A 24,823-nucleotide genomic window follows, 5' to 3' on the forward strand; every position below is an offset into this window, starting at 1 on the left:
TCCCCGATCCGAAGCCTGATATTAGTGTCTCCCGTCAGGCACTCTCTGCAACCTGTGTCCTGTCCCCACTGCTAGTTAAAACGATTCCTCTGGCAAGTGTCCCTTCAGCGACCCGGGGGGGGCAGTTCCCAAGGGGGCGGGGCCAACCGCGTCTGAGGCATTCTCATCCGGGCATTCCCCAGATGCCGCAGCCGCCATCTTTGTTTTGTGCTGAAAGTCGCTATTGACGCCCGCGGACGGCCGGGCGAAGGGAAGTGGCAAGATGGCGGCTCCCAGAACGGAGGCGTGGAGGCGCGCTTCGGCAGTAACAGAGCTGGGCACGCCTGTGCCTGACCCGAGCGCAGCCTGACCTCAAGCCTAGCGTGCAGCGGCCCCGGTCCCTTGCCGCGAAACAGCGCGGAGTTCTTTTAACGGGCCTTAGCCGGGAGGAGAAGCCTGCGAGGGCGGGGTGGGGTGGGTGAAAAACAGTGACGTCGTCCGACTCCGCCCCCTCGCCCGACCACCGCTGCCGCCATGTTTAGTTGTTACTTCTTCGCACAAGATGGCGGCTCCCAGGGAGGAGGCATGAGCGCCCTGCCGTTACCGCTCCTCCTGCCGTACAGTTGCCACTTCGGGGCCTAACTCTGCCTTTTTGAAGCGGCTCCTGTGGAAAGGAGTCATAAAGAGGAAAGCGAGGATCGGACGCTGCCTTGCGTTTGGTTTGCAGTGGAAGAACTGACCCGGGAGGAAGAGAATAGGGGGGAAGGGGGAGCTAGTTTCAAGATGGCGGCTCCCAGGGCGGCAGGCGCAGCCTGAGCAGCAGAGGCGGACTAAGGGTAGACGCTCGAGACCTCACGAGCCATACGGGGCGAGTATCTGAGCAGCCCTCAAGAACTCAAGCTCGTTTCACTGGCCTCTGGCGCGCCTCTATTCCTTACGAGTGTCGAGGCTGTGAAGGGAGCGGCCTCTACACTAAGCGCTGGGCGGGGAAGCGGGACGGTCTCAAGATGGCGGCTCCCACAATTGTGGTGTGAGCGCCGGCGGGGCTGAGACAACCGCTGCGCTTGTGGCTCCTTTCCACCCGCCCCGGAAGCCGGCCAGTGCAGGGGACTCGGGGGGTGTGGGAACCGGGCCGGGGCTCCGCCATTTCCGGCAGGGGAGGGCTACGACTGAGGAAGGGAGGAGAGAGAGGCGGCTCAAGATGGCGGCTCCCAGGGCCTCCCGCTCGAGCCTGTAAGTGGGAGCTCCCAGGCAAGTAGTCAGGGCGGCGGGACTCGACGGCCTCCAGCTTCTCGGGTCCAGTCGCTTGACAGTTTCAAGAGGCTCTTGACGAGACGCGGTAAGCGAGAAGAAGGGGAAGAGGAGAAGGGAAGGAGAAAATAGTTAAGATGGCGGCCTCCATGGAGCCGTCCACCGCTGTGTGAGGAACAGTTTCTCAGTGAGAGCCACCTTAGACTTAAAGGGGTGTGTGTGAGTGGAATTGGGGGGCTCCCTTCCCACTTGGCGACTTTTCTCCACCGCACCCTTTCCCGGAACTATGGCTTCGGCCGTGTCAGCCGCCAACTCGCCAGCGGTGCTCTTGCAGCCCCGCTGGAAGCGAGTGGTGGGCTGGTCGGGTCCAGTGCCCCGGCCCCGCCACGGCCACCGCGCCGTGGCCATCAAGGAGCTCATCGTGGTGTTTGGCGGCGGCAACGAGGGGATAGTGGACGAGCTGCACGTGTACAACACGGGTGAGTGCAAAGCCCGCTGGGTCCTCGAATCTTTCCCTCCCTCCATCTCCTCCCTCTCCCTCCTTTCCTCTCCTCCCTCCTCCTTCCCTCCTCCCTTTCTCTCTCTCCTTCCTCTCCTCCCTTCTCTGGCTGCCCTCTTCCCCCTCCTCCAGCCGCATGGGACTCCCCTCCGAGACCCTTTGCTCTGCATGGCTTGTCTGTTCTGCCCTGCTCTTGTCCCCATCCTGACACCTCTGCTTCTCCTGCCTTCGAAGGGGGTGTCTTTCAGTATTGGAGAGGAACCCTCTAGGCCAGCTGGTGAGGGAGCGGGGGCGGCGCCCGCGGTGGTGACTTCAGACAAGACACCGTTACCCCCGCCAACTAGGCGGGCGGATGCGTCCCTTTGGCGCAGAGTCCCACCCCCTTCCCCCCCCCCACCCCAATGCCTGCTAGGCTCTTCCTCATCTCTGGTGCGGTTTGGGGAGCAGTGACAACTTTTCGATGACAGATGAGGTCGCCGTCTCGAGAAAAGGGGCAGAGTTGAGCGGCCTCAATCCTGACCCGGGGATGGGGCGGGCAGGCGGTGTGCCACGCTGGGGAACTGTCGTCCTGGGGCCCCACAAATCCGACGACGCTGCCGTTCCCCACTTGCAGTGTCGACTCCTGCAGTGTTTCCTTTCCCATGGCCTGTGGTCTGGATCTGGGGCCTTTGGCTGGAAGAGAGGGATTAGTTGCGGTCATCGTGCAGTGGACCGAGGAGGTTACCCTGCCCATTCCCAGGCCGCCCCTAAACCTGAGGCTGGGTTCATTGGGAGGAGTCAGGTGCAGTCAGAGTCGAAGACCGCGGTGTGTCCCTGCCTCCGGGTGTTGCCACCAGGCTGACTTGCTGTGGTCCTGTTGTCTGGTGCCCCTGCTTGGTCTCTAGAGCTTCGCCGCATTCTCGTGCAACCCCTCCCCCGTGGTGGCCAGTTGGTACACCTGGTGCCTTAGTGGGCCCCAGTTGCCTGTTGAATGGAGGCTGGTCCGGGGAGAGGGACTGAGCGTTCTCACTGGGGGCAGTGGGCCTGGGCGCGTTGCGTTGCGTTGCGTTCCGTTCCAGAGCCTGAGAGGCGGAGGCGGGGCTGCTGCAAATCCCCTCCCAGCTCATAGTGTGCTTTTAGCAAGCTCTCCTCCACAGCTCCAGGTTGCTTTGGGGTCAGCCGCGGCCAGAGTCTGGCTTCTAACCCATTTCCCCCGTGCCAGCTCATCTGTCAAACTACTTTGGCCACCTAGCCGTCCTGTCCCAGGGTTCTGGTGGGCCGGGGTCCTGGGGTCTGGGCACCCTGTGTTCTTTCCCCCCACCCCCGCTGCCGCTGCCGCCCCCAGCTCCGAGGTTGCTCTGAGCTAGGCTGTTGGTCAGTGCGCTGAGGGTTGGACCCGAGCTTTCCCTCTGTTGAGTGCTCCCCGCCCGCGCCTCCCTTGAGGCACAGAGTTCAGTGTGATTGCGTCTTGTAAGTGGTTGACCCTACAAAGTTGACTTTCCGAGGCTGGTGGGTTGCTGGTGGCCCTTCACATTCTGGGTCGGAGCACCTGTTGCCTCCAGGGAGGCTGGGCTGGCTGCTGGAGCTTGGTGCCAGCTTGGACAGCTGCGGTGGCAGCGATTAGCCCAGTAAGGGAAGGCCGAGGGGCAGGGCTGTTTTTAGAGAGGCCGGTGTGCTTAGCAGAACCTCCTCAACCCCTTGGACCACCTTCCTTCTTGTAAGGCCTGGAGCAGGTTCCTTGGCACGGAACGCCAATTTTAGAAAGTAGGCCAGGGGCCTAATTACCATCAGCTCCAAAGGCCACTGCTTCTTGGGGCCTCTTTGTCGACATGCGTGTATTAAACTGAGTTGACCATTTCGGCATTCACTCATTTCCCCTCTGGAAGGGTAGTAGTGGTAGTGGGAGCCAGCCTTCCAAAGGGCCGCAGCCCTGGATTCCTCCAGGGTACCAGTTCAGAAAGTGCCCTGAGAACTCCCTTGGCGACTTCTCGCTGCTAGTGAATGCGGCTCTCCGGTCCTCACCGCATGTTAGTGTTTCCTGTTTGACGGAGCCTCGAGCTTCTGCTGTTCTCAGAGAGCCAGGCTTGGTGTGGCCTCTCTCCCACCAGCCGGGGCACAGATGCCCAGCATCCTTCTTAGGGCATCTTCAGTGCTGCCTTGACAGCCGGCCTCCTGCTTACCTTGTGTCTTGTGTCTTAAATGAGGTCAGAGCATATTCTCTAGCTTCTCCTTCTGTAAGAGGAATGCACAGAGAGACTCATCATTCAGAGAGAGTTCCCAGTTGCTAAGACAAAAGACCCTAGGGGGGCATGTGCCTGCTTTGCCATCTCGGGCAGCTCAGAGATCGGGGGTGATGGGGCTGGGGGTGGCAGGTGTGCACTGAACTGGAAGGGGGTGCATGAGGAACTGTGTGTCCTTCCACCTCGGTGGCCGTGGAACACTTCCCCGGCCTTTGGGAGACCCATCCTCAACCTCAGGGAAGTTTCTGGCAACACCAAAGTGGATCACCCAGGGGCCCTGGCCCTGACACGGTGGGGTGAGCCCTGGTGTGGGGAGGCTGTGGCTGCTGGGCGAAGCAGCAGTTGAGGCGGGTCTGCCTCAGTGGTTCTCCAGCGTCCCCAGCTGATGACGCCAGAAGGAGCTTTGGAAAGCGGCTAGTGAAACTTCCTCATTTTCGCACACACAGACCCTGGGGTCTCAGGCGGGGCGTGCTGGGTCCAGGGTCACCCTGTTGGCTATCTCGGCCTTCAGTTCGGTTATTAAGTGCAGGCCCCCGCTTTGGGGATACCTCCCGGGCGTGTTCTCCTTGGGGCTAAGTGGTTACTAAGTTGAGCTTATCTCCAACCTGTTCACTCTCTGTTCCCGGCCTTTCGCGTTCTCACAGGCACTTCCTGCCTGGCCCCGCCGGTTTCACTTGTTGGGAAGTCCTGTTCAGCCTTCAAGGCCCTGGCTCCTGTGTCACCTCTTCTGAGAATCATCTCCCCCACTCCGTGCCTCCTAGCACCTGCCACCGCCTGCACCATGCAGGAAGCAGGGCGGGGGGGTGGGGGGCGCTGGGCCACTTCCTCCAGGGTACAGGCGTCTCTTCCTAGCCTCCCTCCCAGCCGAGAGTGGCGGCAAGCCAGAACTGAGGGGGGCGGAGGGACCTGCAGGGGTCGTGCACCACCCACCCCCCCCCAGATGAGTGAGGGGTGATAGGATTAGGGGACAGCTGCCATCTCAGGGCAGAACCAGGCTTCAGCCCGGAACCCGCGCTGCCTGACAGCCTGCTCCTGCCTGGAGTGTTCTAGAACGAGGTCAGCCCCTCCTGGGTGCTGCAGAATGAGCTCTTGGGACGTCACTGGTCCCTTTCACCCAGCCCCTGAATTGGGTGGCAGGTGACCCGACACCTGTGGGCCCATCCCTTTCCCGTGTAGCCTCCCCCCGGCCCTCAGGGAGGCACCTGAGGCACCTTTTATTCGGGGACAGGGTTCTTGTCTCGTGTGTCTGTTTGACCCTGTGAGCTCTGGTCAGTTACTTCCCCTTTCGGCCTCTGTTCCTGTGTCCAGTTTTAAAAAGTTTGGTGGCTCAGATGGTCAAGCATCTACCTGCCATGTGGGAGACCCGGGTTCGATCCCTGGGTTGGGAAGATTCCCCTGGAGAAGGAAATGGCGACCTACTCCCGTACCCTTGCCTGGAAAATCCCATGGACAGAGGAGCCTGGTAGGCTACAGTCCATGGGGTTGCAAAGAGTCGGGTGTGACTGAGCGACTTTATTTTCTTTCCCATGTCCACGGAGGGAGGTTCAGAGGTCTGTGTCGGCATTTATCGTGGGAACTTGAATGTACCTCCTTTGGACGCTGTGTGAGCCATCTCCCCCCAGTTTGTGTAGGGCTGAGGGCTTAAGCCTGAAAAGCTGCTGCTCTTCTCGGTTTGTTTTTGCGCCTTGAGGAAGGATAAGGCGGATCTCTGGACTCTGGGGCCAGGGTGCACGGAGCAGGCAGGGGAGACGGAGGGGAGTGCTGGGCGTCCCCAAGGCCCAGTGACTCCCCTGAACCGAGGGTGGGACCCGCAGCCCGTTCCAAACAGCTGTGTCCACCTGGGAAGTGGCCAGCCAGGGTGCCTTTATGCCGGGAGGTGCAATGTGCTTTGGGATGAGGGGGCAGGCCTCTTCCTCCTTGAGGGTGAAGCTGTGGGAGTCCGGTTACCCAGCATGGAGAGGGTGGTAGGGACTGGCCGCTGTCATGCCCTGGGAGGGGCTCCATTGGCGCTCAGGTCCCTTCCCTGCCCACCGTCTCCTCAGTCCTGATTTGCTCGCCTGTGTTTGACCAAAACTGATGGAGGGGCGTGGAGTCAGGTTTGCAGCTGGCTGCTGGTTTGAGGTGTCTGGTGAGAGTGCAGTGTGTGTTTCAGGGGATGGCCCTTCAAATAATACAGGACAGGAGGAGTTCCTCCAAAGAGGGCAGTGTTTTCCCTGTGACTTTGCCAGGAAGACCTGGCATGGCAGGCAAGGGATTGGTTGCCTGGTAGGTACGGGGGTGCCAGGCGGAACAGGGGCAGTTGGGGAGCTCCACCCTGGCTCGAGGCGGTGGACTTGAGGCAGCTTCCAGGGCTGGGAGGCTGCCCGCCACCGCCTCTGCCCGTATTCTGGAGGAGGGAGCTGTGGACCGTCGCCGGGGAAACCGCAGCAGAGCTCGAGCATGCCCCCACGGCTCTCCTGGGCCTGTACTCGGGTTGCTGCCCCTGGCCTGCAGCATTCGCTCTTTCAGCCACTGAGACGTGCAGCCTGCTGTGGGCCTCCGGGAGGGTAGCTTGGGTATTAGCTGTTTCTTTCTTTCCAAGTCCCCATAGAGTGGCAGGAGGTGGCCCCATCTCCAGAAGCTGACAGATTCTCTTGTCAGTGACTTCCTGCTTATTAAGATGACTATGATGAGAAGCAGGGTGACTTTGGGGTGGTCTCTGAGACCAAAGGGTTTGGAAGATGGCTTAGAGGGTCAGCAGTTAGATGCTCAAAGGAAGAAGTCCCACATCCTTGGGAAAAGAGGCGCTGTCTTAGCCTGTCCTTTCTTGGACTGTATTTTGAAGGCTGGTGAGTTTAGGGAGGCAGAGGGGTGGTGGTTTTGGTTCTGGTGGCTCCCAGGGTGTTCTGACTTCTGCTAACTTTTGTCCCCCAGCGACCAACCAGTGGTTCATCCCGGCTGTGAGAGGGGACATCCCTCCTGGATGTGCAGCCTATGGCTTCGTGTGTGATGGGACACGCCTGCTCGTGTTCGGAGGGATGGTGGAATATGGGAAGTACAGCAACGACCTCTACGAGCTCCAGGTAGTGTCCTGCTTGTCAGAGCGTGGGCAGGCCCTGTGCCACCCAGACCTTCTTACCCTAGTCAGGTGCACCCTCCCACCCCCAGCAGCCCCTCCGTATGTGACAAACAACCCAGCTCACCCTTGAGTTAATCACTGAACCTTGATTTTGCAGGCAAGCCGGTGGGAATGGAAGAGACTGAAAGCAAAGACACCCAAAAATGGGCCTCCTCCGTGTCCTCGACTCGGGCACAGTTTCTCCCTTGTGGGCAACAAATGTTACCTGTTTGGGGGTCTGGCCAATGATAGTGAGGACCCTAAGAACAACATTCCGAGGTGAGGCATTGTCTTGTTCATGTGGAATCCCATGAAGGCTGGGGAGCTTGCCCACACAGCAGTCAATTTTGCTGTACCAGGTCCCTTTCATTTGTGAAACAGGAGAGTTGGTTCCCCCAACCTTGCCTTGGGCTGGTTCCTGCTCCTCAGACCCAGTTTAGAGCTGGTCCTTCTCAGTGCCTGCAGGCTTCGTGATGGGTATTTTCCAAGGGCCTTTTAAAGTCTGTAGGTAGTCCTGAGCTGGTGCTCCCTTTTCACCTCGGAGGTCCTCATGTCATGTCCAGCTTCGTGCAGGGCAGCTGAGCACACCCCATCCTGCTGCTCCCCTTCCACTTGCACCCCTCCTTAGGGGTGAGGACAGAGGTAGAAGGATTTGGAGTTCGTGTAGCGTTAGCCCCGCTTTTTTCTCCTCAGGAGTCTGCCATTCCCTCGTCAAAGCGGGTGGCCTGCCCTAACCTGACCTTTCTTTTCCAGGTACCTGAATGACTTATACATCCTGGAACTGCGGCCGGGCTCTGGAGTGGTAGCCTGGGACATTCCCATCACTTATGGTGTCCTGCCCCCACCCCGAGAGTCTCACACTGCAGTGGTTTACACCGAGAAAGACAACAAGAAGTCCAAGCTGGTGATCTATGGAGGGATGAGTGGCTGCAGGCTGGGGGACCTCTGGACCCTGGATATCGGTACGACGTGGGTGTAGCTGCTCCTGTGGTCTAGGAGTGCAGTTGGGCAGCTGGCGTGGGGTGTTGTGGTGGGGCCGTCGCAGAGGGGGAGTGTCCTGCCTAGCACCCTACTTGTGACTGGGTCAGGATAGGACCTATCTGGGGCTGTCCTCTTTGCCCTGAGCTTGCAGTGTTTAAGAAAGCGCAAGGCTCTGTTGACCGAGTCGATCTGCTAGCTTGCAGTAGAGTGAGGGGAGAGGGAACGGCCTAGAATGACGTTGTGTGGGTGAGGTAGCATGAGTCCCTATCAACTCGTCAGTGGTCACGGTGTTCCGGGAGCAGGGCCCCCTGGTCTGTCCCAGTCAGAGGGGCTGCCCAGACACGGTGAGACCCCTAGGGGCTATTTGGGCAGGTCGACAGGCAAGGAATCAGGAGTTCAGGCTGAAAGGAGTTCAGGCTTTTGACCTGAAGAAGGTGGAGGAGAGAAGGTGACCGACTGCACAACTATAGAGGTTTAGGTGGTCCTGTAGCGTTGCGTCGGCATTCTAAAGAGATCATTTTGGGCACAGAATTCCTAGCAGCCCTGGGTCTGTAGAGGGTGGAGCTGACGGTGGGTGAGTGCCTCTTGAGGAGTGGGAGGTGTTATGGTTCGTCTGGAGGGTATGGCGATGGCTCCTACCCCCAGCCCCAGCCCTGGTTCATAGCAGGTGCTCGGGAAAGACTGCTTCGGAAGTGCCAGAGCTTGGTGATCAGGGGGGTTCTCAAGGCCTGTTGGGAGGACAGGTGTGCAGTTCTTGTGCTGTGTTAATACCTGCTTTCCAGAGCCTTCCCCATGTCTGGGACACAGCCTGTGGGCCAAAGGGCACGTGTCCAACCCGCTGTGAGTAACCTTCTCTTCCCACTGCTCTGCACAGAGACTTTGACGTGGAATAAGCCCAGCCTCAGCGGGGTGGCACCTCTTCCTCGAAGTCTCCACTCGGCCACGACCATAGGAAACAAGTGAGTAGCCAGCCGTGGCTTTTTTCTCTTTGTAGCCCCCACCTCCCACCCCCATGGGCTCACAGTTTCGTTCTAGCAATCCCTGAGGCCTGAGGAGACCTTTCTTTGGTTGGGCTGGCATTCAGCAGCCCTGTCTTCCCCTTATGACCCTGGGGGACCAAAAAAAAAAAAAAAGAGGGTAGAGGGACACAGATTGTTCTAGATCCTCTGCAGCAGCAGCTGAGTGTCTTTGTCAATGCCAAGGTCCCAGAGTGAACGTAAGGATGATGGGGACAGAGTGGAGCTTTGGGTGAGCTACACCAAAGCTCTGTGCGCTGGAGGTGACACAGTTCTTGTGAGGGCTGAGCCACCAAGGCAGAGAGGGCCACATTCAGAGCTTTGTGCATCCCGGGGAGAACTAGAGGACCCAGGGTGTTCAGGACATTCTGGATGGAAGAGGTGGCCTCGAGCTTGGCACCTCGTCCACAACCGTCTCCTACTCTTCCCTCCCTCGTCCCAGAATGTACGTGTTTGGTGGCTGGGTGCCCCTCGTCATGGATGACGTCAAAGTGGCCACACACGAGAAGGAGTGGAAGTGTACCAACACCCTGGCTTGTCTCAACCTGGGTATGGCCTCCTCGGGCTCAGTGCGGCCTGCAGAGGGCTGCGGGAGGCTGGCCCACCTCAGCCTGCGGGCTGTCTTGGGGGCGCAGGGGGCCGAGCTGCTTCTAGGCCGTGCCTCTGGAGCTCCGCGAGGCGTAGCCAGTGGTCTAAGCTCCCTGAGGGACGCTCCTTGGCGTGTTTTGAATAGGCTCTTCCTCACCGGCATAACCACGCAGTGCCTCCCTCTCATTTCCTGTTGGTGGTTTCTCACCCACCCTGCAGGGACCACGCTATAGATGTGAGCATTGCTTATAGGTTCCTTAAAAACGGAGCACACAGGACGGTGGCCTGCTCTATGCAGCGCAGTGCCTGGCCCTTGTGTTTTCTCTGTCCCGGAGACCATCCCATCCTCGCAGGGCAAGTGGCTCATTCTTTTGAATTGCGCTCGTGGTGTCAAAACTTGCACCGACGCTGCTCCGTGAGTATCCTTGCACCGTTCTCACCACGTTCAGGTGTATCCGAAGAGGGACAACCTAGAGGTAGCCTTGCTGGCAGGGGGATGTTACTGGACATGCAGATGTCCCTAGCGGTGCTCACCAGGCCGGCAAAGCCTACGCTCTTCACCAAGCCCAGTAGGTGCTTGACTTCCCACGGGCCAGCTCCCGGTCCCCTCCCCTGGCTCACCCTCAACCCTGGCTGCAGCAAAAGGAACATCAAGCTGCCAGGCACCTTCTGGGTTAAGTTTGCCTTTCTCTTATCTTGAGTGAGGGTATGTATTTTTCTTTTCTGAGATCTTCTGTCACTTTTTCCGTAACTTGCGTTCCTCTTTGCCCATCTCTTTCTAGAGGCTTTTGTGTTGCTCCATGTGCAAGAAGGGGAACCTTTGACTGTGTCTCTCATGTAGTTTTCCCAGTTTATAGTTTGTGGTTTCTAATTTTGTACAATCTTTTTGCCATACAGAATTGTATTTTTTTTTTGTTTTTGTCTTCGTCTTACTTTAGTAATCTTGGATGACTTCCTGATTTTAATTCCCCATCCCTGACAGCAAAAGGCCAAAGAGCCCCTGAGGGTTGTCAGTTCCTCTGTGCCCTGCTGACTTTCACATCCTGTCCTCCCCAGATACCATGGCTTGGGAGACCATCCTGATGGATACGCTGGAAGACAATATTCCCCGGGCCCGTGCTGGCCACTGCGCAGTAGCCATCAATACCCGCCTTTACATTTGGAGTGGGCGTGACGGCTACCGAAAGGCCTGGAACAACCAGGTCTGCTGCAAGGACCTCTGGTACCTGGAAACAGGTAAGGCCAACTAGAGAAGAGCTTCCACACCTGTCCCCAAAGTGTCTGCCTCTCCCTCCTCACCAGTGATGCTCTCTTATAGAAAAGCCACCACCTCCAGCCCGGGTACAGCTGGTGCGAGCCAACACTAACTCCCTGGAGGTGAGCTGGGGGGCCGTGGCGACAGCCGACAGTTACCTTCTGCAGCTCCAGAAATATGACATTCCTGCCACGGCTGCCACTGCCACCTCCCCCACACCCAATCCAGTCCCGTCTGTGCCTGCCAACCCTCCCAAGAGCCCTGCCCCAGCAGCAGCCGCACCTGCCGTGCAGCCGCTGACCCAAGTAGGCATCACGCTCCTGCCCCAGGCTGCTGCCGCGCCCCCGACCACCACCACCATCCAGGTCTTGCCGACGGTGCCTGGCAGCTCAATCTCCGTGCCCGCCGCAGCCAGGACTCAAGGTGAGCCGGGCGCTCGAGGGCAGGAACTGGCTCACCCGGAGGTGGCATGCCTGAGCGGGGGCTGCTAGACCGCACGCCTGGAGGCCGTTAGTGCAGACCGGAGGCTGAGTGCTGTTGCGGAGGCCTGGTCCTGACCTGCAGAGACTGTCCCCGAGCGGTGCTGGAAGGGCGGGAGCTGAAGCCCAAGCAGATCCCGGAAGTTGCTCACTTCGGCCCCTTCTCTGAGCAGGTGTCCCGGCTGTGCTGAAAGTGACTGGTCCTCAGGCTACCACGGGAACCCCGTTAGTCACCATGCGACCTGCCAGCCAGGCTGGGAAAGCCCCCGTGACCGTGACCTCCCTTCCCGCAGGCGTGCGGATGGTTGTGCCTACACAGAGCGCCCAGGGGACGGTAAGGAGCCAGGGCAGGGCGTGGTGGGACGTTCTTGGTAGTGGCGCACTGGCAGGGTTTGACTCCCACCCTGCACTAGCACCTTTCATCCAGGGCCTGGAAAGTGCTGATGAGGCGACCTCAGCACTAACTTCAGGATTAGTAAGCTGACACCTCAGAATGATCTCCTCGCCATCTGATCTCAAGGGCATGTTAAATGTGTATTTTCTGAGGGGAGAAGCTAGCCAGCTGGGGTTTGACATGGGCCTGGTCAGTGGTGGGAGTCCAGGTCTGGGGTCAGTAGAGCAGCACCTGGCTGTCCTCAAAGCCGAGAGGTGCTGCTCCAGGAAGCAGGGATTGGAGCCGCCTTGGGCCTGGTGTTCCCTGTGGGCTCACACTCCTTGTGTCCCTTGCAGGTCATTGGCAGCAGCCCACAGATGAGTGGTATGGCTGCGTTGGCAGCCGCGGCTGCTGCCACTCAGAAAATCCCTCCTTCCTCGGCACCCACGGTCCTGAGTGTCCCGGCTGGCACCACCATCGTCAAAACCGTGGCCGTAACGCCGGGCACCACCACGCTCCCAGCCACTGTGAAGGTGGCCTCCTCACCAGTCATGGTGAGTGTCCCTTGGAGCTGGTTCTGAGCTCACAGCCTTGGGGCCGGGGGTTTCTGGATATCGTCGTTAGACAGTGGTCACTACTTCTGGCTTTTGGACCAACCATAGAGGATGGCGGTCCGGTGGGGGCTGGGGAATAAGCTGGCAGCCATGGGGGTGTGGCTGCCTTGTGGCCAGACCTGTGGCCCAGTGACCTCCCTTGTTTCACTAAAGGAGAGGTAAACGAAACTGAGCTTGGTGGACATACACAAATGCACAGGGGCCAGCTCTTCCCCCCACCAGTTCTAGGTCGAGTCTGGGGTGCTTTCTGACCTACCCACCACTCTTCTCTGCGATCTCCAGGTGAGCAATCCAGCTACTCGCATGCTAAAGACTGCAGCTGCCCAGGTGGGGACCTCTGTCTCTTCTGCCGCCAACACGTCTACTCGTCCCATCATCACTGTACACAAGTCTGGGACTGTGACAGTGGCCCAGCAAGCCCAGGTGGTGACCACAGTGGTGGGTGGGGTCACCAAGACCATCACCCTGGTGAAGAGCCCCATTTCGGTCCCAGGAGGCAGTGCTCTGGTGAGTGACCACCACCAGGAGCGCCCACCCCAGGCCGTGCCCTTGACCGGTCTCTGGATCACTATTTTTGGTGCTCTGTCGTTTCGTTTTTAGATTTCCAATCTGGGCAAAGTGATGTCAGTGGTCCAGACCAAACCGGTTCAGACTTCGGCAGTCACAGGCCAGGCGTCTACAGGCCCAGTGACTCAGATCATCCAGGTGAGCTTGTGGACCCTAGACTGGGACCCTGCCTAGATGAGCTTGAGTGGCTCAGAAGGTCCTGTTGCTTGGTTCTGTCACTTGCAGTCTTCAGGATAGTCCAAGCTGCTTGGGCTGGCAGTGAATCCTGGCCAGACCAGACTCACCATTAAACTTGCAGTTCTTCTAAAAAATGACAGATGCATATGTGTATCACCGACCGACTCTGTTAGACACCTGAAGTTAGCATAGCATCATAGAGCAACCAGACTTCAATTAAAATTCAACAATGACAACAAAGCCACACTTTGCATCACAGCAGTGATGCCCATTCATCTCAGCCTTCCTCCCCCCATGCGTTTTCTCCTTACAGACTAAAGGACCCCTGCCAGCCGGGACCATCCTGAAGCTGGTGACGTCTGCAGATGGCAAGCCCACTACCATCATCACAACCACGCAGGCCAGCGGGGCAGGGACTAAGCCTACCATCCTGGGCATCAGCAGTGTGTCCCCCAGCACTACCAAACCCGGCACCACGACTATCATTAAGACCATCCCCATGTCGGCTATCATCACACAGGCGGGCGCCACGGGTAGGGGCCTTCCCCGGTGTGCTGGGGAGAAAGCAGGTGAGGGGGTAGCCAGTCTGCATCGTCTTTCCGTTGAGGTTTTCCTCTCTGCTCCACCCTCTCTTTGCCTCTTGTGTAAGATTTTCCTGTCTGCTCTGCCCTCTCCTTGCCTCTTGTTTACGATTTGTCAGGAGGTAGCAAGGGTACGGCTGCAGTTCGTACTACTTTGTTTTAATTGAGGGGCAACAGGCGTAACTGTTTGAAAAGAGGGCCCGAGAGAAGCGGGCCTGGGTGGGAGGCTGGCACTGTCGTCTGGCCCTTCCTAAAGCCAGGCTGCCCTCCTCTCCTCTAGGCGTGACTAGCAGTGCCGGCATCAAGTCGCCCATCACCATTATCACCACCAAGGTGATGACTTCTGGAACTGGAGCCCCCGCCAAAATCATCACAGCCGTTCCCAAAATCGCTACGGGCCACGGGCAGCAAGGAGTGACCCAGGTGAGGTGTGCCCGGCCCTGTCCTCCCCAAGGGTCCAGCCCGGGACCGCAGCAGACCACAAGGGGCCTGGGAGGGGCAGCAGAGGGTCTGCTTTGGCCAGCCCCCAAGTGACACGGGGGCCCTTTTCTCTGGTTTTCCAGGTGGTGCTGAAGGGCGCACCTGGCCAGCCAGGCACCATCCTCCGCACCGTGCCTATGGGGGGCGTCCGCCTGGTCACTCCCGTTACTGTCTCTGCTGTCAAGCCAGCTGTCACCACACTGGTCGTCAAGGGCACCACAGGTATGGAGGCCTCAGGGTGCAGGGCCGTGAGGGCAGGGTTGGGGTGTGCCCCAGCCCCACTCACCTGGGGAGAACAGCCGCACCAGCTGTTGACCTCCTCCCACACCCGCCTCCTTCCCCGCCTCCAGGCGTCACGACCCTGGGCACAGTGACAGGCACCGTCTCCACCAGCCTGGCCGGAGCTGGGGGCCATAGCACCAGTGCCTCGCTGGCCACGCCCATCACCACATTGGGCACCATCGCCACCCTCTCAAGCCAGGTGATCAACCCCACTGCCATCACCGTGTCAGCAGCACAGACAACGCTGACAGCGGCCGCTGGGCTCACCACGCCCACCATCACCATGCAGGTAGGGCAGTTGGAGCTGCAGTGTGCCGGCGGGCCCTTGGTTCCCCTCCCGCATGTGGCACCCGTAGGATGGTTACTCTGGAGGTACATAATCGCGATTCTTAGTCACTGCCTGCTAGTCTGTCAAGTTGAGATGATATATCTCAGCCATGTTTAGCGTTTGAGCACTAGGTTCTTTGTGCATCTTGAGCTGAATTCCTGGTGAAGTGGTGAAGCTGGCCTTGGCACAGCACAGGGTCAGCCAGGTTTTCCCCCCACCCCTGCCCGACCGAGGGCTTGCCCCAGCCTAGGCCCTGCTCCTCCACCCATTCCCGGTTCCTTTTCCCTGGTCCCTGAGCCAGTCAGTGTCTTGGAGTGAGGGTGAGCAGGTCCTAGACTTGCCAGGGCTTTTGCTTTAGGTGCCAAGCCACTGGTCCCAGGGGGTATTGTAGGTTGGTGGCAGGGGCAGACGTGGGAGGATGGGCAGCAGCACTAACTCCCCGTGTACCCTCTCCCCAGCCTGTCTCCCAGCCTACCCAGGTGACTCTGATCACAGCCCCAAGTGGGGTGGAGGCCCAGCCTGTGCACGACCTCCCAGTGTCCATTCTGGCCTCCCCTACTACAGAACAGCCCACAGCCACGGTCACCATCGCTGATTCGGGCCAGGGTGATGTGCAGCCCGGCACTGTGACCCTGGTGTGCTCCAACCCGCCGTGTGAGACCCACGAGACGGGCACCACCAACACAGCCACCACCACTGTCGTCGCTAATCTGGGGGGGCACCCCCAGCCCACCCAAGTGCAGTTCGTCTGCGACAGACAGGAGGCCACTGCTGCTCTTGTGACCTCCACGGTGGGCCAGCCGAATGGCAGCGTCGTTCGTGTCTGCTCCAACCCGCCATGCGAGACCCACGAGACCGGCACCACCAGCACAGCCACCACCGCCATGTCCGGCATCGGAGGCGGGCCACGGCGAGACATCCGGCTCGCCTGCGCGGCCACCACCATTCCCACTGTAGTCCGGGTCAGCGTGGCTGCTGGGGCGTCAGAGGGAGCCCAGGTTTCCATCAAGCCCACGTGCCAAACCCGTCAGACGAGTGCAACCAGCACCACCATGACTGTGATGGCCACCGGGGCCCCGTGCTCAGCCGGCCCGCTCCTCAGACCAAGTGTGGCCCTTGAGGCCGCTGGCCGTGGTGCCACTCTCTTACAGCTGGGGCCCCTGAGTGCCCAGGTCAGGCCCAGTGGCGAGGAAGGGTCCGTCGCCAGCCTGGGCCCACTGGTGTCCGTGGGGCGCCAGCTGGAGGTGCATCACACGCACACGACCAATACGGCCACTGTGGCCCGCTCTGCCATGGGTGCCGGGGAGCCCCACGAGCTGCTGGGGTCCCCCACACTGGTGTATGAAAGCTCAGCCAGCGCCTCTGTGACTGCCGCGGCTCTGGAGGCACTGCTGTGCCCCTCAGCCACCGTGACCCAGGTCTGCTCCAACCCCCCGTGTGAGACCCACGAGACGGGTACCACCCACACGCCCACCACAGCCACGTCTGGAGGGGCTGCAGGCCAGCCAGAGGGTGGGCAGCAGCCTCCCACCAGCCGGCCCTGTGAGACGCACCAGACCGCTTCCACTGGCACGACCATGTCCGTCAGCTTGGGCGCCCTGCTCCCAGATGCCACACCCTCCCACAGGACCCTGGAGTCCAGCCTGGAGGTGGCGGTGCCGCCCGCAGTCGCCCCCCAGCCCGGCGCTTCATTGCTCACTCCTTTCCCGACGCAAAGGGTGTGCTCCAACCCGCCCTGTGAGACGCACGAGACAGGCACCACACACACGGCCACCACTGTCACCTCCAACATGAGTTCCAATCAAGGTAGGTGGACACAACCAGCCAGGTCCCCGCAGGCTCCCAGGCCCAGGGCTCACCAAGAAGCCTGCAGTTCAGTTCTGTGCAGCCCGGTTGTACGGTACGGGCAGGTCTTCCAGGCAGCCATGTTTTCTGGTGGCAGAGCTGGGTGGTAGCCCTGCTGGAGGAGGGCCTGTCACCCCGTTCTCTGCTTGCCCCATCAGACCCCCCACCACCTGCCGGCGACCAGGGAGAGGTGGAGAGTACCCAGGGCGACAGTGTGAATATTGCCAGTTCCAGTCCCATCACGACAACAGTGTCCTCCACGCTGACACGGGCTGTGACCACCGTGACACAGTCCACGCCAGTCCCAGGCCCTTCGGTGCCGGTAAGAGCCCAGGAGGGTCCCTGTGACCTGGAGCGCCTGGGCCCATGTTGTTCCTGAACTGGACACCAGGTGGCGCTGTTGGTCCAGGCACGCGCCGCTCCTGGTCCCGTTTCCAGACCATAAAAGGGCAGTTTCTCGCCTAACAGGGCAGGGCACAGGAGGCCCCAGTCCTTGGTGGGTGTCCTGTGGGTGATTTTATTGCTGTAGCTGGTTCCTGTGGCTCATCACTTGGCTATGGAGTAGCACAGGAGGAGTTGGTGGGCCCCTTTCATGAGACCAAGGGGTCTCTCTGGGGTTGGGTTAAAATGGGCCAGTGGGTCAGAAGTCTCGCCTTCTCTTGCCATGCCTCCTGCCGCTCAGTGATGTACTGTCCCTGTCTGTCAGGCAGGGTTGTGGCAACCCATTGAGAATGCAGATCCCGACCCACAGGGAAAGATGAAGGTCTGCCTGGTTTCTGTCTTCCTCTCCTCCCCTCTGACAGGGCTTCTCTCCCTTTCTAGAAGATCTCATCTGTGACTGAGACTGCCCCAGGGGCTCTGACCACCGAAGTCCCCATCCCGGCCACGATTACAGTGACCATAGCCAACACAGAAACTTCTGACATGCCCTTCTCTGCTGTTGACATCCTGCAGCCCCCAGAGGAGCTCCAGGCCTCGCCAGGGCCGCGCCAGCAGCTTCCGCCACGGCAGCTCCTGCAGCCTGCCTCCGCGCCCCTGGTGGGGGACTCCGCCGAGGTCCTGTCAGCCTCCCAGAGCCCTGAGCTCCAGGCCGCCGTGGATCTGAGCAGTACAGGGGACCCGTCTTCAGGCCAGGAGCCTGCCAGCTCGGCTGTGGTGGCCACTGTGGTGGTCCAGCCACCGCCACCCACCCAGTCTGAAGTAGACCAGTTGTCCCTCCCCCAAGAGCTGATGGCTGAGGCCCAGGCGGGCACCACCACCCTCATGGTGACAGGGCTCACCCCAGAGGAGCTGGCAGTGACTGCTGCTGCTGAAGCGGCTGCACAGGCCGCAGCCACAGAGGAGGCCCAGGCCCTGGCCATCCAGGCCGTGCTCCAGGCCGCACAGCAGGCTGTCATGGGTAAGTGCTGCACGTAGGCCAGCTGGCTCAGCAGGCTATCCTTGCTTTAGGCCAGGGGGTAGCCCTGAGGGAGGGACAGGCCGCTCAGGGGTAACAAACCATGCTTCAGGCACCTCCCTCCAGGCAACCTGAGCAAGGGGAGCTTGTTTGCCACCAGGATGGCACAGTATGGCCTAACCGGAACTGAAGCTGACTTTGGTGCACAGACAGGAGGCGGGTCTCGCCAGGGGGAAGGCAGGGGAGAGGTCTGGGGGACAGGCTCTGAGGGCCGGTGTCCAAGGATCCTGCCCGTCGCTCTGAGAGGGCAGTGGTGGTGGGAAGCCGGGGCTAGCGTCCCTCCTAAGTTGTCGTCTTCTGCCTCTGGAGCAGGCACTGGGGAGCCGATGGATACTTCAGAGGCGGCCGCGGCAGTGACGCAGGCAGAACTGAGCCACCTGTCAGCTGAGGGCCAGGAAGGCCAGGCAACCACCATCCCCATCGTGCTGACACAACAGGAGCTGGCCGCCCTGGTGCAGCAGCAACAGCTCCAGGAGGCGCAGGCCCAGCAGCAGCAGCACCACCTGCCCACAGAAGCGCTGGCCCCTGCCGACAGCCTCAATGACCCAACTATCGAGAGCAACTGCCTCAATGAGCTGGCCGGAGCTGTGCCCAGCACCGTGGGCCTGCTACCCCCCACGGCCACCGAGAGTATGTGGGACCTTGCCTGGCCACGGGCGGGTTGGCCTGCAGCCTCGCTCCCCTGGGGAAGTCAGTTGACTGGGGAAGAAAGTCTTGTGAGTGGGGTCCCAGGTTCCTCGGGGTAGAGGGCCCTGTCGTATAGCCCAAGGGAGGGGCTCCTGTACAGAAGGCCCAGTCTCCGGGGCCTTTCCTGCTGATGCCTTTTTGTCCTTCCCAGGCCTGGCCCCGTCCAACACATTTGTGGCCCCCCAGCCGGTCGTTGTGGCCAGCCCTGCGAAGCTGCAGGCCGCGGCCACCCTGACGGAAGTGGCCAATGGCATTGAATCCCTGGGCGTGGTGAGTCTGGAGTGACAGGGTGTTGGGAGCGGGCTAATGAATCCGGACTCAGAGGGTGTCCTGATCACTCACTTCTCCCTCTCTGCCTTCCAGAAGCCAGACCTGCCACCGCCACCTAGCAAAGCCCCTGTAAAGAAGGAGAACCAGTGGTTTGACGTGGGGGTCATTAAGGGTACCAATGTGATGGTGACACACTATTTCCTGCCACGCGAAGATGCTGTCCCGACTGATGTACGTATCCCTGGGAGCCAACACCCTCAGGTGGGCAGGGACTTGTGAATCTCCCAAGGGATGCTCTCTCCGTCTCAGGGCTGACCCCTCCTCACCCTATCCCCTTTGCAGCCTTTGAAGCAGTGGCAAAGCTCAGCCCTGGCCCCCCTCGCCCTGTCCCCCCTGGTCATGACGGGGCTGCCATGGCTGCCCTTTGCTCACCCCACCGTCCCCATGGTGGAAAAGTGCTCCACTGATTCCTGCAGCCCTCTCAGTGGTGGGCTTCACGTCACTCTCATCTCTCCTGTTCGCCTGATCTCTCCCTGTAGGATGACTCGGGCACCGTGCCCGACTACAACCAGCTAAAGAAGCAGGAGCTGCAGCCAGGCACCGCATATAAGTTCCGCGTTGCCGGGATCAATGCCTGTGGCCGGGGGCCCTTCAGTGAGATCTCAGCCTTTAAAACATGTCTGCCTGGCTTCCCGGGGGCCCCGTGTGCCATTAAAATCAGCAAAGTGAGTCTTGTGAGATCAGCCTCTGTCCTCAACTAAGTCCGTGCTCATGGGGCTTTCTTCTTTGCTGGTCTGGGTGGGGGTGATTTGGGAGGGGCCCCGAGATATAGGCAGAGTCCGGTGGGTCTGGGCTGAAGCTTCTTGGCCTCTCCCTCTCTGACACAGCGTGAGCCATGACTAACGTGCTCATTCACCTAATCCTCTAATGCCTAAACTCCCTGATGAGGTCTGGGCCTGTGACTCTGCATTTTTCTGATGGGGAGACTGAGGCACCAAGAGGCTAAATGACAAGCCATTTGTTAGGTGACAGAACAGGTCTAGGAAAGTGTTTGGAGTCCCGGTTCATTTTGCCATTGTGTCACGCTGCCTTCTAGGTGGGGGCAGACGAAGCCATCTCTTTGGAGCTCCTTGAGCTCTGCTGTGAAATAGGTTTGTTGTGTCAGGAGCGGGGTGAAGAAGGAGCTGTCAGTTCTGGAAGCTTCGACTCGGTCTAGGTTCTCTGTTCTCCGACAGGCAGGGGAGGAATAAGTCACAGAGGCCGAAGACGGCCCCCTTGGCCTCTGCTTCCTCTGTTTTAGAGTCCAGATGGTGCTCACCTCACTTGGGAGCCGCCCTCTGTGACCTCCGGCAAGATCATCGAGTACTCAGTGTACCTGGCCATCCAGAGCGCGCAGGCTGGCGGCGAGACCAAGAGCTCGACCCCGGCGCAGCTGGCCTTCATGCGGGTGTACTGTGGGCCCAGCCCCTCCTGCCTCGTGCAGTCCTCCAGCCTCTCCAACGCCCACATTGACTACACCACCAAGCCCGCCATCATCTTCCGCATTGCCGCCCGCAATGAGAAGGGCTATGGCCCAGCCACCCAAGTCAGGTGGTTGCAAGGTGGGTGTGTGTGGGGCTCACTCTGGGGAGGGAGAACTCTTGCCAGCCGCTGGCCTGGTGAGCTTGACCCTCTGGGGTGGGTGGATCCCTCACCTCACCTGGTGGAGAAAGCTCCTTGGGGGGCTGTTGGAGGGGGGTGGGCATGGGGAGGGCCAATAAGACCTGCAGCCAGAGGTGGGGGGTGGGCGCCCAGGCTTCGGGCTGCTCTGTCACTTGGGGGGCAACAGCAGAGGCCTCTAAGCTGCGTCCAGAATGGCCCTGGGGGGTGGCATGCGGGTGGCCAGGACCCTGGGGCACATGCCCACGGGAGGGGCCGGCACACTCGGTGCCCGGCTGTGCTGTGCTGGGTGGCGTCAGGGCTGCCCGCCCACTCCCCCCCTCTCTGCTTTCAGAAACCAGTAAAGACAGCTCTGGCGCCAAGCCGGCCAGCAAGCGGCCCATGTCGTCTCCGGAAATGTAAGCAGGGGGTGCCTTTCCAAGAGCCTTCTGGGGCCGGGAGTAGGCAGACCCCGAGAGCAAGGAGCAGTGGGGACAGCTGGGCCCTGCTTCTCCTGAAACGTGGGGGGCCGCCCAGCCTGGGGGGCAGCTGGAGCTCTGGCCAAGTCCCGCTCACTTCACCACGCAGACCCACGCTGACCCTGTCTTTTTTTGCCTTTGCCTCTCATCTTCCAAGGAAATCCGCGCCAAAGAAATCGAAGGCAGACGGTCAGTGAAAGGCAGCTGCCCGGCGCCTGGCTTCTTCTCCAGCCTCCCCTCTGCTTCAGGACCGCCGCCCGCCCCAACTGCCCGGCGCGCACTCCGCCCTCACGAGCCAGCGGCTGCCCTCCTCTCCCCCTCCTCTCTCTCTGTTTTTACAAGAATCTTGAGAAAGCACATTTTACCACGGCTGCGGGGCGGGGGGGAGCGGAAGGCAGATGCTAAAGAGCAAGTGAGGGAGTGGGTGCCCCCCCTTCCTCCAGGGAGCCCTCGAGGGAAAGACTGAAACGCACTGGAGCAGACGGAAAGCCTGCCTCCAAAGTCTACACACCCCTCGCTGTTGCCCTTGGCTCCAGGGATCAGCTACGGCCTGAGGAGTGGGGGGGGGGCGCTTGTAGAAGCACCCCCTGGCCCTCTTCCCTGCCTCTAGTCTCAGAGGCTTGGGGGGCATCCCCCCCCAAACCGGGTATCTGTCTGGTTCTATTTTCTTTTGTGACCTTAGCATTTCTTGCCACGTGATACCTGCCTGTCCTTTTGGCTTATCCAACCCTGCCCTGCCTGGCAGTCCCATGGGAAGCTGACCCGTTTTCTCAGAGGCCTTCGTCCTCCCATCCCGTCCTCCCTCCCCTCCTCTTACCTGTTCAGAGAAGAAAAAGCAAGGGGTGGAGAAGGAGCCCCGGGGTGGCCTGAGCAGTGTTCTGTGAAAACCTCCTGACGCCCACCTGGGGCCTCGAGGAGCCCTCCCACTGAGCCCGGCCACGGCCTCTCTGGGGTCGGGGTTGGGGGCCACATCACCAACTGCTGCATTTGTTGTATTTTTTTTTTAAGTTGAAATGGGTGAAGTTAACAGTTTTATTGTAATTTTAGTCTTAGCGTGTGGGGTTTTGTCCCTTTTTTGTTGTTGTTAGTTGTGTACAGAATGTGTATCTTTTTCTGTTGTCTTTTTTTTTTTTTTTTTTTTACCTTTTCTCCTTGGCAAAGCCTTGGCAGGGATCTTTCTGGACGAAAAAGTGAGGGGTGGCCAGGGCAGGAGGAGTATGGCATTTTCCCTGTGGGTCTGGTGTCTGCTGCCCAGTGCGATTTTCTTCTTTCTGGCCCCTGCCCTGTGCCCCTCTGCCTGTCCCCAGGCCTCTGGGATGACGGAGGGTGAGCGGTCAAATCTTGCCCCCCTCATGGGTTGTGGCTCCAACATCTAGAGGCTTGAGCTTTAGAGTCTGCTAGAGCCCAGAGTCAGACTTCCTGAGGATGATGGTGCAAAGGCGTGGGCATGACCTGATACCCAGTCCTGGGTCTGTGGCCCTCTCCACAACTCCCAGGCTCCCTCCCTGGCATGAGCGCTTAGAGCATCCAACACCCACAGCTGCCGCTTTCCGTGGCCACCCTCTGGGCAGGGCTGGCACGCAATGGACAGGAACCCGGCCTCTGAAGCTGCCTGGGATGACAAGTCGTGCAGTACCATCAATGCTACAAAGTTGGGCTCTGGGTTCTGCTGGGAGTGGCTAGTCCAGTGTCAGCTCTGCCCCATGTGCAAGGATTTTTGCAAGGAGTGAGACTTGGAAGCAAGTCGCACCGAAGGATTTGAACCGAACAGCCGATGTCTTCAAAGCCCCTTCCTCTGCCCTGGAGATGCAGCTGGGGCTGGGAAGACCCCAGCCTCTGCAGACCCCTGCCCCCAGCCCCCACCCTCTGGGGCCTCTGTTGTATTATAGTATATTTCGCTGTGGAAAACGTCACGTTTAGTCACCTTGGAGCCCACCGCCTGATCCCATTGTCTTCCCCCCAGCCCGATTCCTGAGCGCCCTCCGATCTCTCTGTTTCTGGAAACAGTACGCCCATTCATTATTGTAGAGTAACCCTTGTGACTCAATATTACCATAGTGCGATGTCGTTTTGTGCTATTTTGAACAATTAAAAGACTTTTTTTGAAATAACGACCTGCTGTGTTGCTGTGTCCGGGACTCCCACGGGAGGAGGCTGGAGGCGGGAAGCTGGGCCCTGTGGGGCTCACAAACCACCCTTCTCTGTCCAGGAGTTTTTTCCTCCCAGAATTCTGCTTTCCTATCGCCTCCCACAGCCCAAAGTTTGTGCTGCGAGCTGTGGCCTTGGCAGTGAGCTGATCTAGGACCTGGTTTCCCCCAGAAGATCCCACAATGGCAGCCGGAATGCAGGGCACAGGCCAAAGGGGCCAAAGTTGCTGCTGACTCCCTGTGTGGAGGCCATGTTACCTCCCTCTTCTCCCTCACCACAGGACAGGGGGCAACCACCACCCTCTTTGGACCGAGATCTCACAGCCCCTAGGACAGACCAGCATCACCGGAGCGACGCCCCTGTGGTCAGAGGGCACTGCTGGAGTAACTCCTGGCCTTGCTCTTTGTGCACATGGGTCAGGGTCCCCAAATAAACAGTCCCACTGTTGGGTTGTGGTGCCAGGGCTAAGATGGTGGTGTAGCCAGGGGCAGGCAGGCAGCATCAGTCCTCAGTGCCAACCAGGACAAAGGCCCAGAGGGCCAAGTGGGGTGGCCAGGGCTTGGCACAGCCTCGGTGCCAGAGAAGACCAGTGAGGCTACTGCCCCACTGACATGGATGGGGCTCGGACACTCCTCTGGTACCAAAATCCAGCAGGTAGGGATGGAAAGTGGTCAACGCACAGTTTGGGAAAAAAAACTAGAGACAATTCAAGTTTTAAAGACAGGACTGGGGGACTCAAGACCTCGAATCAAGTGCCCTGTTCCTCGGAGCCACATCACATTTATTTAGTGTCTTGGCAAACAAAGTACTTGTGCTCTGATGAAGTCAGCCTCCTGTGTCCCTGGTCACATCTCCCATTTTATTACCTTAAACTATCTCTTATTTTCTTGTACAAGGGGTGTCACCTAGCTGGAAGTCATAGACCTGCATAGGCCTTGGGAAAACATCTTGGTGTGTGCACAAGCAGTATTCTGAACTTGTGCTGACCCAACGTTCCAAGGTCCACACTATGTTTTTCCTTAGCTTAGCAGGGCATGACGACCCCAACTCATCAACCCGATGTACTTTTATTTGGGTTATGCTGTATTGCTATATTTTATTCTTTGCCCATGGGGTTTTTCTCATGGCTTAGAACAACAGGCAGCTGACTATTATCCCCTGCACCTCTCCACTCAGGGCACACCATGGCACCTCACCCCGGTGCATGCTCCTTTGTCCCTGGTACCCTCTCTGTTGGAATCATGGGGTCTTGTGAGCATGGGGTCCTGTTGGTCCCTCACCATGCCAACTCTGACCTGACTCAGAGCCCAAGCACCTCATGCCTCCGAGGGGCCCGGATGGGGGTGGTGGGGGCAGGCAGAGGCCCAGGGAGAGTGGTGGGCACATGTAATTCAGGCTACAGCAGGGCGGGCAATGTCCAGGGGTGGGAAGATGTGGGCCAACTGTGGGGCAGAGAGTCTACCTGAGGGACTCCAGAGAGAAGTCACGGGGTGAGGAGCACCGCCCGCTTTCACCTCAGGGTTGCCCCATGACC

General features: G+C 59.6%; 1 protein-coding gene across 6 annotated transcripts; it reads left to right on the forward strand.

The window, feature by feature from the left end:
- The first annotated feature begins 57 nt into the window (after positions 1-57).
- On the forward strand, positions 58-23,252 carry HCFC1 (host cell factor C1). Of its 6 annotated transcripts, none has more exons than XM_061137329.1 (26): positions 58-1,709; positions 6,862-7,010; positions 7,164-7,324; positions 7,799-8,007; positions 8,901-8,985; positions 9,485-9,591; positions 10,687-10,866; positions 10,949-11,308; positions 11,538-11,698; positions 12,094-12,291; positions 12,634-12,858; positions 12,952-13,056; positions 13,409-13,664; positions 13,957-14,099; positions 14,240-14,378; positions 14,507-14,727; positions 15,225-16,572; positions 16,770-16,933; positions 17,437-18,010; positions 18,377-18,697; positions 18,906-19,024; positions 19,118-19,255; positions 19,564-19,749; positions 20,325-20,625; positions 21,018-21,081; positions 21,299-23,252. In XM_061137329.1, the coding sequence occupies exons 1-26, from the start codon at positions 1,517-1,519 to the stop codon at positions 21,336-21,338; spliced, it is 6,147 nt and encodes a 2,048-aa protein (XP_060993312.1). In that variant the 5' UTR covers positions 58-1,516; the 3' UTR covers positions 21,339-23,252. The 6 variants fall into 6 exon arrangements, with proteins under 6 accessions (XP_060993312.1, XP_060993310.1, XP_060993311.1 ...); XM_061137327.1 differs by having other exon boundaries at positions 59-1,709; positions 17,434-18,010; XM_061137328.1 differs by having other exon boundaries at positions 59-1,709; positions 17,434-18,010; positions 18,380-18,697.
- Positions 23,253-24,823: the final 1,571 nt, after the last annotated feature.

This window comes from Dama dama, chromosome X, assembly GCF_033118175.1.
Source record: "Dama dama isolate Ldn47 chromosome X, ASM3311817v1, whole genome shotgun sequence".
In the NCBI taxonomy this organism is placed as follows: Eukaryota; Metazoa; Chordata; class Mammalia; order Artiodactyla; family Cervidae; genus Dama; species Dama dama.

Coding starts and splice junctions, on each gene's coding strand:
- HCFC1 (XM_061137327.1), top strand. CDS start 1,517: ATGGCTTCGGCCGTGTCAGCCGCCAACTCGCCAGCGGTGCTCTTGCAG. Junction 7,325..7,798: donor CCTAAGAACAACATTCCGAG/GTGAGGCATTGT, acceptor TTTCTTTTCCAG/GTACCTGAATGACTTATACA. Junction 9,592..10,686: donor CCTGGCTTGTCTCAACCTGG/GTATGGCCTCCT, acceptor TGTCCTCCCCAG/ATACCATGGCTTGGGAGACC.